The following is a 12,757-nucleotide window of genomic DNA, read 5'->3' on the forward strand; positions in this document are numbered from 1 at the left end:
AACCAGCCACTAATGACTTGACAAGCTGAGTCGCTCCATCGGCTGGCAAAATTACGATAGGGTAGTGCTCGTTGCGTCCGTTGGTTGGGGTCGTTTTAGTTTAGGCAGCACAAGCAGGGAGATTGGTTAGAATTAGGGTAAGAATATCATAGTCAGCCAATCAGAGGCAGAGTAGGGCGAGCCATGCCTTCGCTATAGTAGGAAAAGGACAATTGTCGGCTTGAGTTGAGCTGATACGGGCCCGTTCGCACCGCCGCAAGTTCTCCTTGCAAACGCTTTTCAGTCATCAAGAATCTCACAGTTCAAACAATCTTCACCTTTTTTTTCTCCATCACTTTTTAAACACTACATGTAAGGTAAAAGTAGCAACTTTAAAATGTCAAATAAAAGAATGACATTTTTAAAAAGCGTAACTTAGAACAGTTAAAGAACTGCAAAATCTCTAGTTGTTCAGAACCAGGCCTTCATTTTAAACAAGTTACCCCTGTTTGTATATTCTTGCACATTCTTGCACTTCCTCACGTCCTGATAGAATCTGCTTAACCCCCCTCAGCAGTGTAAACATGCATCCCACTCCTGCAGTGATGCGTGCTCTCAGAACCAAGATGCAGTTGTGTCGGAATGAACTACTGTACCCATGTTCTTCAAAAAATCTAGAAAAGCCTCAACGTCAGACGTACATTTATATGTCTGTGCAAAGGAAATCCGTGCTGTTGGACTACAGCTACATGCAGGACTGTCAAGTGAGAACATGTCTCTGCGGTTACGTGTCTGTGGCAGAGAGGTAGAGATGTTTTATATGTAGCAACGGTTGAAGCTTCACGCAGCAGAATGTTCATGACAGAATAGAAGCAGGCTTTCAGCGAGTACTATGCGGGACCAGGACGTAGAAGGACATGTGACGAGCTCAGTGTTTAAAAGTGCCGAAAGACACGTGTTGCATTTCAGGGATCATGAAGAGTCTCAGCTTCTCACTCAAAGACATATGGAGCAGTTTTTGTAGAACTGGTGTTCATTGGGAGGAAGATTTAGGAGGAAAGACATCACTGGTGATGTCTTTCACATTATATATATATCATTTTTTTTTCCGATTGTAATCTCAGATTATGAAAATTATAAAACAACATAGAAATTGCATGGATTTGCACAGAGAGCCTCAGAGTCCATCTTTACCGTACCATCTACCACATACTTAAGTTGCAAAAAAATTCATCCTTTGGCCGGCTTTACCGTGGCTTTGAACGCAGTGCCTCGCATTACAACAATGTTTAACGAACACAAAGGGAAGTGATGTGGTCCCTTGACAGAATAAGTTTTTCTCCTAAATTCTTTGACTTTATAATTAGAATATTCCGTTTTTTTCTTGTTAATTTACTACTTTAATCTCAGCGTTTTTCTTATATTTCATATCTCACCTCCCTCCCCCTTCATATCTCACCTCCCTCCATTCTTCATTTTTTACCTAAAATGGCCTTAATACAATGTCGTATTCCTAAAATACGAGTAGTATTTTTTGTAAATATACTTTACATGTATTGCCAGTTGGACTTGTTTATAGATGAAGTGCTTATGATAGGCTTTCATTGTTAAATTGATGGTTGGATGATTTATTTTTTATTGTTAGTAGCTAGGCAGGCTCCTGAACAACACTGATGTCCTCTTGGAATATGTCTTTGTGTCGGAGCTGTAGTGTGTCTTTGTGGCCTGTCTGACCACACAGCAAGCTGAATTTCCCAAAATACCTGCTGACTCACCGCTCAGAGTTAATCTTGGAGGAATTCTCGGGAGCTGAGGTCATTTAAAAGAATTAGGGAGTTTAGGGACCTTAAACATGCAGCTGCTTTTGGGGTTTATTTTGGCCCACCATGATATGAATTTCTTTTTGAAATTGGTCACCATGGTAATGCCTCAAAATGTGTCGGACTGCTACTTCAGCAGATAGTGAAAGGAAGGAATGTGCCCCAACTGCTAATATTAAACAGACTCCTGCAGGGGGGCGTGTGTAAGGTACCTCTGAACAAGAAGCACAGGCCTTGGATCGTTTTCCACCTCTTGTATTATTAAGAGATATTTAAGAAGCGGTTCGGTTCAGTGGTTCTAGACGGGGCTCAGTGTCGCCTCTGAAGCTGAACTAAGAGTTTGTGACAGAGAAGTAGTACGCTTTTCCCGACTATTTTTGTCAATGAACAAGTACCAGCCTATAGTGACTTTAGAAACCACATCAGCAATGGGATATTAGTGTTGTACCATACTCTGAACCCAGTTTGTGCCTCTCATGTGTTTATCAGAGTCACAGAGCAAAGCATGCAATCTTTGGAAAAACCCAGAAGGCGGGTTAACGACATTTAGTATCGTCGTTCTGAATGAAAACAAATTCGGACCGCTGCACGATTAAAATAAAGATGTTTTTTACCCATAGTCCAAGTTGCAACTGTTTCCTTATTCAGGTGGAGATGAATAACAAATGTCTTTGCTCGTTTTGTACAATATATACATTATTTTGCATGAAAATATAAAATAATTGAAAGGAAAAATCAATATCGACTAGCAATAAATATTTAAAATGTTTGTACATTGAGCTGACATTGACATCTTCAGCTACCAATTCGTGCTTTGATTCATAAATACAGTCACAACTTTAGAATGGACTGTGGAAATGCTGGGTTTTTTCAAAGATTGCCAGATATTTATGTTTTCCAGGAATGGTTGCTAAGCTCAATGTAATGGTACTGTATGAGAGACAAAAATTGTGGCTACATGTTCCTTTACGTCGAGAAGTTTCAAGCATGTGCGCCAAGGACAATGTCAAAATCCTCACTCTTAAAAGTATTAACATGAACGAGGAATAAAACAGGCTTCTGTGTGTCGATAAACTTAACAGCTAAACAGAAGGTACCGACAGCACAAAAGAGCGCTTTAACTTATAAAAAACAAAGTGGTCCTTTCGTCCCAAGGGTCAAGTAGTCCATGAGAATTACACCAATAAAAAGCGAAGACCGTTTTTTAGGAAAACAAACAAACAACCCAGAAAGTGGAAGTGCAAAGGAGGAGCTTTTTTGTCTTCTCATGTGTAAACCGCACTTTTCAGTTTCATCAGTCCATCTGTTCAGAGACCAAAGGTACCGTATTCAGGAACCAGACTCGCCTAAAACCTCAGCTCAATCGCCCTTTATCTTGCCCCCCTATCAAAGTCCGGTTCCTCCTCATTAAGCGGCTTCCGTCCCAGTCTCTCTCCCCCTCCTCCACTGTCCTCCCCCAGCCTCCCCCCCACCGGCCTCTCTCTCCTGTCCTGGACAAGTCTTGTCTTAAAAGAGAGCCGCCAGCTGCAGCCATCGGACCCTGGTTCGGTTGCCCGGGCTGGCCTTGGGCCCGCGGGAACTGCTTCGCATCCAGCACGTCTTTGTACTGGATCTCGGGCCGGATCATCCTCAGGCAGGACGCCCTGGTGGCATTGTCCAGCCCCGGCTGGAGCTCGTAGCCGAGAATCTTCACCAACCCACTCTGGTAGGGGCGGATGTTTTTGTCTCGGATCCGGTGTGCCTCCACGGGCTTCCCGCCGTCCCTGAGACAAACCCGGGCCAGATCTTCCCGCCGCATCTTTAGAAGAGCCACTTCCTCCTCCATCTGGGCGTGACCGAACCGATTGATTTCTTCCCAGAAGGTCCGGTTGAATGATTTGTATAATTGCCAGTCCAGGGCGTTCCACTGACGCAGCTTCTCCCGCTGCTCCTCCGTAATATTGGTTGCTGCCTTGGCTTGTGAGCGGCCCCCTTTTCCACCGACACCGGCCGCCGTCGCCACTTTGCCCACCCAGCTCCCGCTCATCCCCCCGATGCCGTTAGGCTTCTGCTGCCGGGCATTGAGGCTGAATGAGACGACAGCGTCCAGCGGCCAGCAGAGGGCGTGTCTCAGCAGGATCATGGACTGGTCAAAGTACTCGGACACTAGAATCAGCTTGAAGGTCTGGCGGATCATGTCCTCGGCGCGCTGAGCCAGTGCCAACGAGAAATTGGCATTGTGGTCCATGCCAAAGTCGAACAGTAACAGGTTGCGGGCGTAGTGGTTGTTGCGGAGACGAGGGTCGTAGTACTTCCTAGGGTCGTCAGCAAAGTCACCCAAGGTTTTTGCTTTCCGAAAGGCAGGCGCTACCTCTTTATAATAGGCAAAGGAGGACTCAGCCAGAGCGACTGGGTTCCTTATGATGGAGAAATAGAAAGTGTCTGCAGGCATCACCTTCTCCACCTACAAAGACAGAAAAGGAGAACTTGTAGTTACAAAAAAGGTGCTATAAAACAACCCTCCATTTGCCGCTTTTATCTGAGTTAAGTAGTTAACTACCTATAGAGTTGGTGAGTTTCCTGAGTTACACTTAAGATACAGTAAAGATACAGTAAAATTTGGCTCATAATTAAAGAAAAAGAGGACATTTTATAAATAATTTATAGGACATGAGGAAAAGTTGTCACCTCAGTTTCCCCATACATGAAGACCTAAAACTTTCTTGTCTGTAGACCTACACAAATACATAATGAAGCTGTGGATGGAAACAACATGAATGTTATATTAAAAACCTAAACCCAACCCATTTAAGACACTTTATAGTACAGTGTATTCACATTACTACAAAATACCCCATCGTCATCCGTCCCTACGTCTTTCCACAACCCCCTCTCCTCTTCTAAATAACTCACCTCTGGCTTGTGAAATCTCATGTGATTGCCAATGATGTGGAACTCCACGGCTCTGGGACCCCGGTAACCTTTGACTCTGTGGGCGTTGAAGGGCAGTGGGTAGCCCAGCTGGTAGCCCAGTGGCAGGGCGAAGTGGAGGTCCCGCTCCTCCCCGAAGCGGTACAGCATGTTGAGCACAGTGCTGCTGGCCGTCTTGTGGGTCTTAAGGAACATGATGTGGGTGTGGGGCTGACAGGAGCCCAGAGAGGGCCCCTGAGCATCAGGGGACGTGAAGATGGAGCGACCGGCTGGGTGGACACTGCTGGAGGACAGGTAAAGATCCCATTTCAAACTGTGTACATTGAAAATCCTACAGTTAAGCACTAATCAACAAAAGATGAAATGACTCCATGTAATGTGAAAGATGTCTCCTAGCTCCCACACTGCCTTGATTTTCGAGTAAACTCTCATTAACTAGGTTTCCAGCAGGGGCAGGAGTCTTGGTTGACTAACACTCAGACAATTTTGGCGACTAATTGATTTCACAGATCTGTAAAGTTTCTCCAAAAAGAATCTAACAAAAGCAACAACGTAAATCTTTAAAAGGACATTTACACAAAGACGCCAACTGAAATGTCTTACTGGAGAGACATCGAGATTTTGAGACTTCCGTTGGTAAGGGCCAACGCCAAAATTGTCAGACAAGTTCAAGAAACTTCAATTCAATTCAATTCAGTTTATTTTGTATAGCCCAGAAAGAGGGCTTTACAATCTGTGCACATGCGACATTCTCTGTCCTTCCCTCACATCGGCACAGGAAAAACTCCCCTAAAAAACCCCTTTAACAGGGAGAAAAAAGGAAGAAACCTATGGGAGAACAACAGAGGAGGGATCCTTCTCCCAGGATGGACAGAATGCAATAGATGTCATGTGTACAGAATGAACAGCATAACAGAGATACAACACATTCAATGTATATGACATAAATGATTCATATAATAAGACTACTTATAATAACAGCAGCAATTATTACAGTAGAATTATAGTTATGAAAATAGGGATAGTAATGTGATTAATAATAATAATCGAAGTAGCGGCAAGAGATTAGTTGTTTATGAGCAAATAAAGAACCGGCTACATGACCACTTTGTTTTTTGTGTCATGTCTTGCCTCCTGAAGCTCTAGCCAGGTCCCACCCTTCACTTTAACCAAGCGGGGTATTTCCAGTAGTTGAGAAGACACAGACACAGACAATCTCCTGTTGTGTGCTGCATGGGTAAAAAGGCAACTCCTGACACTGTCCAGAGTTCATATGAAAAAACAGTTATTAACTTGTTGGTGAACATAGTGGAGCATTTAGCAGCTAAAAAGACAGACATTTTCCTCAGAAAATGGAGACTAAAAACATTGCGAATGAGGGACTTACATTCTGCTAATGTCTCTGTGTGTCTGCTTTAGAGTTACAGGAACTTTTTTTCAATTATGTTCACTTCCATTTTGGATTGACATTTAAACTAACCATTACAATTTTTTGAATTTAGAAGTAAATGTTTAACCAGCAACTCGAGAAAACACAGTTTTGATTTCAAAACCTGACCGATAAGTGCATGACTCAATTATAAAAGGGCATGTTCTTAAATTCCTTAATAGCCTTATCTTAGGTATCCTTATCAGAAATAACTATATTTGCGTCACACATAAATCATGAATCAGTCAGGCTCTAGTGCGTAGTTCAGTTAGAGGGCAGCATACTTCTAACAGCCAGTTGTTATGCTCTGAACGCACCATAGACATACTCTCAACAGACAGGGGGACTGAAACCTGAACCTCCCTCAGGGCCTTGGAGCCAGATGTTTAAAGGATAGAGTGAAGGAGTTAAATGGAGAGCTTTGAAGAGGCCCTGTGCTCGCCAAGGAGAGAGGGGTCAAAGTCAAGTCAAAGATTACTTCATTGTTAACAAACTTATTATTATGGTCTTAATGTGTGCAGTGGCTAAGTATTAATACCAAAACTATATATCTGTTCAAACCGTACTTTGAGAAATTTGTTTTGCTATTAAAGTCAATTTCCAAACTTCTTACAAGTATCACTGCTCATTATCTCAACAAAAATCAGCTGTACAAGAACAACACAACTTGTTTCAATTTGCCAGATAAATATTTCATAACTCCTGGGGCTAAGAGCTCATTTTCAGGTCGTTACTACAAAATGTAAGCATCTTTTTAAATGTTCTGAGTTGTAGTGCAGAGTCTTACTCCAGCCAACACAGGCTGCTTCCAGATATCACAGAAATCTCAGCTGTCATTGGGCGAAGGCTGGGTACACCCTGGACAGGTTGGTTTTTATTATTTTACACTTTAAAATGACTATCTCTGGGTTTTGGACTGTTGGTCAGACAAAACTGAACATTTGAAGATTAAGTTATTGAATGACCACTCAAAAAAAAGGAGATACGGATAAATTGCCGATGTACAAAATATCTAGTTGCAGTTCTAATCAACAAAAACTCAAAACAGTATGGCATGGCTGGAAATATGACACACTTGTAGGTATGTTCATGAATTATCGCTATAGATAATCTCTTAAACAAATACTCATACTCACTATAAAATATTTGAATGCGGACTATCCAAATAAAGTGCCAACGACACACTTCACTAACTGATCCAGCCATGGAGCTGACATCGCTCCGAGCCCGTTTGTCGGCACAACAACTTCTTTGTATTCTTGGTAAAGAGGTGTCCCGTGATTAAGTTTAACACCAGGACATTTAGCACACACAATGAGAGCATCTCTATTAATTATGTCACAGTAGGTATTTGGCCTTTGACAGGTTGTACAGCAAACAAACGTAATGGAAAAACTGCAGCTAAAGATAAAATAAAAGTACAATGAGTAAATGCAATAAGGTACCTCTTGTTGAAGATGACCCCCAACAGCTGGCCAGCGAAGCCAATGGCAACGAAGAGCAGCAGCGCTTTCCACATCCAGACTGGACCCACCCGGCCACAAACCAGCCACCGCAACATCCTGGTAGGAGGGGGGGAGGGAGCAAAGGTAAGAATGGATGGGTGGGTGGATGGAGGGAGCAAAGAGGAGAATAGAGAAGAGATACAAACATAAAAGTGAAGAAAATGGTCGGAGAAAAGGTTAGAGAGGGGAGTGGAGGGGTGGGGGGGTTGGAGGATGGAGGAGAAAGAAAGAGGGAGGGAAATGAGAGAAGTGGAGTGGAATGAGGGATGGATGGATGGATAGGGAAGGATAGATGATGTTATGAGGTGGAGGAGGGGGACCAGGGGAGATGATGTCATATGAAAGCAGAGAGGGGATGAAGAGATGGGCAGAGCGTGAGAGGGAGGAGGGTGGAGAGGCAAAAAAAGAAGGGATAGACAGAGAGCTTTGGATGAGTCATAAAGTAAACATGACTTAGGCACCATCATCATCATCCTCATCATCACAGGGAGGAAAGCAGCCTGAAAGCATCCAGAGACAAGATGCATTACACCAATACTGATTGTTTAGAATTATATTTTCTGATGAAAACGTCCGCTGATAGTTTCAATGATTTGTCCCTTGCAGTGTATATTCTGACTCGAAAGGATAAACAAGAACTTTTGCCATGTCGTTCCAAAGAACTCCTCGGCAGCAGAGAGGCAAAGGGAGAAAATAACCGTCCAATCAGAGCCGAGTATGTTAGTGACGTGCCCGATGCGAACATGCATGCTAGCCTCAGGCTGGAGAGAGGGATGAGAAAGAGGCTGCCTGTGTGTGACCAAGGGGTTAGGTCATTGTGCAAATCAATGAACAGGACTTCCTGGTAATACAGAATTCAAAGGATTGTGATGGACGTCAGTTATTTTATTTTTTTCTCCACAGTTTGCGGCAGCAGATAAAACTACGTCTGTCGCGTCAAAGCTGGTTGACCGGCGAGAGAGTCTGCAGACCCCTGCTAATGTACCAGTGAACAACTGCATTTCTGTACTTAGTGGCGCGGAGCTGAATCTGTGTGTGGGAGACCACTTCTGTGTATTTGCATACCACAGTGTAAACTTACAGACCCAGTCAATACGAGTGGTCTGTTCTGGCACGCTCCTCCCTTGTTACACAATAAGAACATTTAGCGGTTGAACACTCATTGGTGCAGCTGAAATGACCAACTGCAACTAGATTTATTGCCAAATGGACAACCTATTACTATTAGATTAAACAGTTTGGCAATTATAAAGATAAAGCCGGGGCAGGCAGTTTATTTTTGGAATCATTGGGCAAAAAAATCCATAATAAACTTTCAGCATATTGTACATTTTAAACGTCATTCACATCATGATTGTGACCCTGATACCGTTACATACTGGCAATACTATGAGAATTACTGCCTGTTTTTTTCCCCTGTTAAGCCATTTAAGATGACATACTGTTATTTAAGGTCCTAGCTAGCTACAATATCGATAAAGCGTTTCAGAGATGGAGAGAGAATGTTGCAAATAGTTTAGACTTCTGCTGACTGTAAGGTGGAAGGTGAAACTATTAGAGAGCTGGAGAGGAAATGTTGCTAATAGTTCAGTCTGCTGAACTGAGATCAAGGGATCATTTTTAAGAATTTAGCTCTCTGCTAACCATAGCCGTGAGCTGGTCTTAGCTGTGAACAGAAGGGTAAACTAATAGAGGGATGCTAATAGTTAAGTCTGCTTCTTAGTGCGGCCGCAAGCCATGAGTTAGCCTTTGGCTACAGTTAGCATAAGACTTAACTTTTAGAAAAATGAAGAGAAAATTTTGAATAGTTTATCTTTCTGCTAACCCTAGCCATCAGCTAGCCGCAGCTGTGATTAGAGATATGGAAAGTTGGACAGTTGCTAATAGTTTAGCCTGTGCTTAGGCCCCTTAGATATTTTTTTAAACACATTCCTCTCCCTCTAAAATTCTGTCCACATGAACGTCTTACAAGATATCACTATCAACACTAGAACGCAGAAACCAACTACTTGACGGGCCTATAGGTGACAATAAAGGCTTTGTCAACGTTAACTCAATTACCAAGGGAAGAAAATTCCGAGCATGAGCATTGAGCTTATTTTCCTTATATATATATATATATATATATATAATGTACATATTTTGGCCAAATTGTATTATTTTGTGTCGTGTAGACCTATGTTTCGAGTGCTCCAACTCCCCAAAAATGTGCGATGACACTCAAGGTTCACTACTGTCTTCATCACTGCTGTGACATAAATGTAAAACAGTATTTGATTTGGAAACAGTAGTCCTGAGGGTGAGCAAATAACAGGCATGAGACACCTTCATTTGTCTGAAGTGGTGCAGGAAAGTTAAGTTCAAACATAATAAGTTAAAAAATATCAGTTTTAGTGACCTAAAACTCGGTTTGCGGTTGGACGAGAAGTCAAAAATACCTGTATATGTGTAGACAAGGCCGCAGTCAGCTGCTGCAGTTAGCCGTGAGCCGGTTGGCAGGAGGCTAACTTTTCAGAAAAATTAACAGGAAATGTTGAAAAGTTTGAATCTGCTTACATTAGCCGTAAGGGTAAACTATTAGTAACATTTTCCCTCCATCTCTGAAACATTTCATTGATATGAAATTATTATATTGCAACTCACTACATCAGACCTCTGGAGCTTGTCCAGAAAGCTGCAGCTCGTCTGGTGTTCAATCGCCCCAAGTTCTCCCACACAACTTCCCTTCTCCGTTCTCTACACTGGCTCCCTGTAAGAGCTCGCATCCAGTTTAAGACTCTGGTGCTAGCCTACAGGGCAGTGAAAGGAACAGCTCCTTCCTATCTCCAGGCCATGGTCAAGCCCTACACCCCCGCCCGACCACTTCGCTCTGCTGCCTCGGGGCGATTGGTTGCCCCGTCGCTCAGAGGTCCCTGCGGCCGATCCACCCGGTCACAGCTTTTTTCTGTCCTGGCCCCACAGTGGTGGAATGAACTCCCCACTGACCTCAGGACAGCAGAGTCACTGCCCATCTTTCGGCGCAGGCTGAAAACTCACCTCTTCAAGAAGTACTACCCTGAGCCTTCCACTTAGCACTTATTGCATTCGTATTAGTTTGTTGCACTTATTGCATTCGTATTAGTTTGTTGCACTTATTGTATTCGTATCAGTTTGTTTCTGTGCTGTACTTTTGCTCTGGTTTATGCTCTTAGATGCTTGTTTTAGAAAGGAGATGCACTTATGACTTCTGGTGACTAGTAGTTCTCTTGAATAACTATGTTGAATACACTTATTGTAAGTCGCTTTGGATAAAAGTGTCTGCTAAATGACTGTAATGTAATGTAATGTAATATTGTCAGACACTCTTTTTGAAAAGTTCCTCTTCCTTTTTCAGGTTGCTTTGCAGTGTAGGCAGTTGTTGCCCATGCTGGAATAACAACTTCTCCTGCAGGATTTTCCACTGTTGAATCAGTCTTTCAACATCTGAAGGGACGTGCACGCGCATCTGCATTAATGACAACCAATAGGATTGCCCTCTGTCTAAAATGACCAGGCAGTCTCCCACGGGGTAGATTTACTAAAGCCTGAAAGCAGAGCCAGGAGGAGGTGCAGACGTTCTCTCATACAACTTGAATTACAATATGCTGAAAGGTTATTATGGAGTTTTTGACAATCGACAGCAGGAAAAAGAACAGCCTACCCCAGCTTTAATTTATTTAAACTGAAGCTTCCAAGCTTGTTAATGAGCTTCGCTGACCTTTAGGTAATACATTATAACTGAGCCTAAACTAAAGGACCCAGCTTATAACTGCCAAGGAAGTCTAAAACTGAAAAATGGTTTGTGCACAATAGTAAACCCCACATCTAATTTTGTTCTATGCTTGATATTTATTAGAGAAAATATAGCAGGAAAACTCAACATTTATAAAATTTCTAGTTCTTCTTTCTACTTGCTCAGTTTGGTTTTCAGGTAATACTATTTTATTTACATTGTAAGACGTTTTAATTAATTAAAGAAAAGTAAAATTTCCTTAAAATAATAAACAATAATTACATTACAAGTTTAAGTCGCATATTATACGTTATTTTTTGTACCCATATAAGTTAAACGGTAAGTTGATTAATCTTCTGATCCACAAATAGTTTATTGACTTTTCGCTAAATTCCGAACAATTTTAAAACAGTTTAATCAACAATAAAAAATGTTTTATATCTGCCACTATTAAACTGTCCATGTGCATATGATATTGTGTAATAATAATATAGTAAATGTGTTGCAAAGGGGGCTGTTAGTGAGCAAATTAGTAAATGACTTTTCTGTGTTAATTAGAAACACAAGGAGGTGTGTGATGGAGACGTCTCTTAACAGAAACCACTTGGACACTCACGTGTCACGCCAGATGGCTATAATCACAAACAACCACCAGACAATATTAAACATATGCCATAATCATATGGAGGGCAGAGGTAAAAAATCCGTCCATAGCCTCAGCAGAAGATGGGCGGTACGAACCCACAATAAGAGCGGTGCTGCACACAGTCTCCACCGGAGCACAAAGAAGCCTTCAGTGGACATCACAGCCTCCATTCCTTCCCACACACACACACACACACACACACACACACACACGCATAAGCGCACACGCTGTAATAGACAAGAATAAATCTCGCAGATGGGTTTCAAATAAAAACGTGTAGAGAAAGGCCTTTGAAGCAGCCCCCCCTCCACCCACACCTTCTCCTCTTTCTCTGCAGGATCACAGCGCAGCGCCACCTATTTTTATTCCCCACAATAACTGCATCCCGGGCCGCCGGAACGATACCCGACTCCTTCTATCTCCCCCTTTTCTCGCCCGGCTCCTGCTAGCTATAGCTCAACGTTACCTGGCTCTCCGTCTGAAAAGCATCGCTGTGTCCCGGTGTCGGTGTTATTTGACGGCTGCAGAGGAGAGCTCGGAGCATCTCGAAGGCTTTCAGCTGCTGCAGCTGCTCCGCCACCGGGTACAGATCAGGCCATGGAGCCCCTCTCGGAGCACACACCCCCCCCGCACGGATCCCGGGTCAGTCTTTAGGATGCTGATAGCTGCTTAGGTCCCGGCCGAGGCTGAGGGCAAATTCTATGTTTTGCACCGACA

At 42.9% G+C, this 12,757-nt stretch overlaps 1 protein-coding gene across 1 annotated transcript; it reads right to left on the reverse strand.

Moving 5' to 3' along the window:
* Positions 1 to 3,153: 3,153 nt before the first annotated feature.
* On the reverse strand, positions 3,154 to 12,529 carry gal3st4 (galactose-3-O-sulfotransferase 4). The gene is made up of 4 exons (XM_054601073.1): positions 12,507 to 12,529; positions 7,584 to 7,700; positions 4,692 to 4,992; positions 3,154 to 4,242 (listed from the first exon to the last, which is right to left on the reverse strand). The coding sequence occupies exons 1-4, from the start codon at positions 12,527 to 12,529 to the stop codon at positions 3,154 to 3,156; spliced, it is 1,530 nt and encodes a 509-aa protein (XP_054457048.1).
* Positions 12,530 to 12,757: the final 228 nt, after the last annotated feature.

The sequence above is a fragment of the Anoplopoma fimbria genome, chromosome 7 (assembly GCF_027596085.1).
Source record: "Anoplopoma fimbria isolate UVic2021 breed Golden Eagle Sablefish chromosome 7, Afim_UVic_2022, whole genome shotgun sequence".
NCBI lineage: Eukaryota > Metazoa > Chordata > Actinopteri > Perciformes > Anoplopomatidae > Anoplopoma > Anoplopoma fimbria.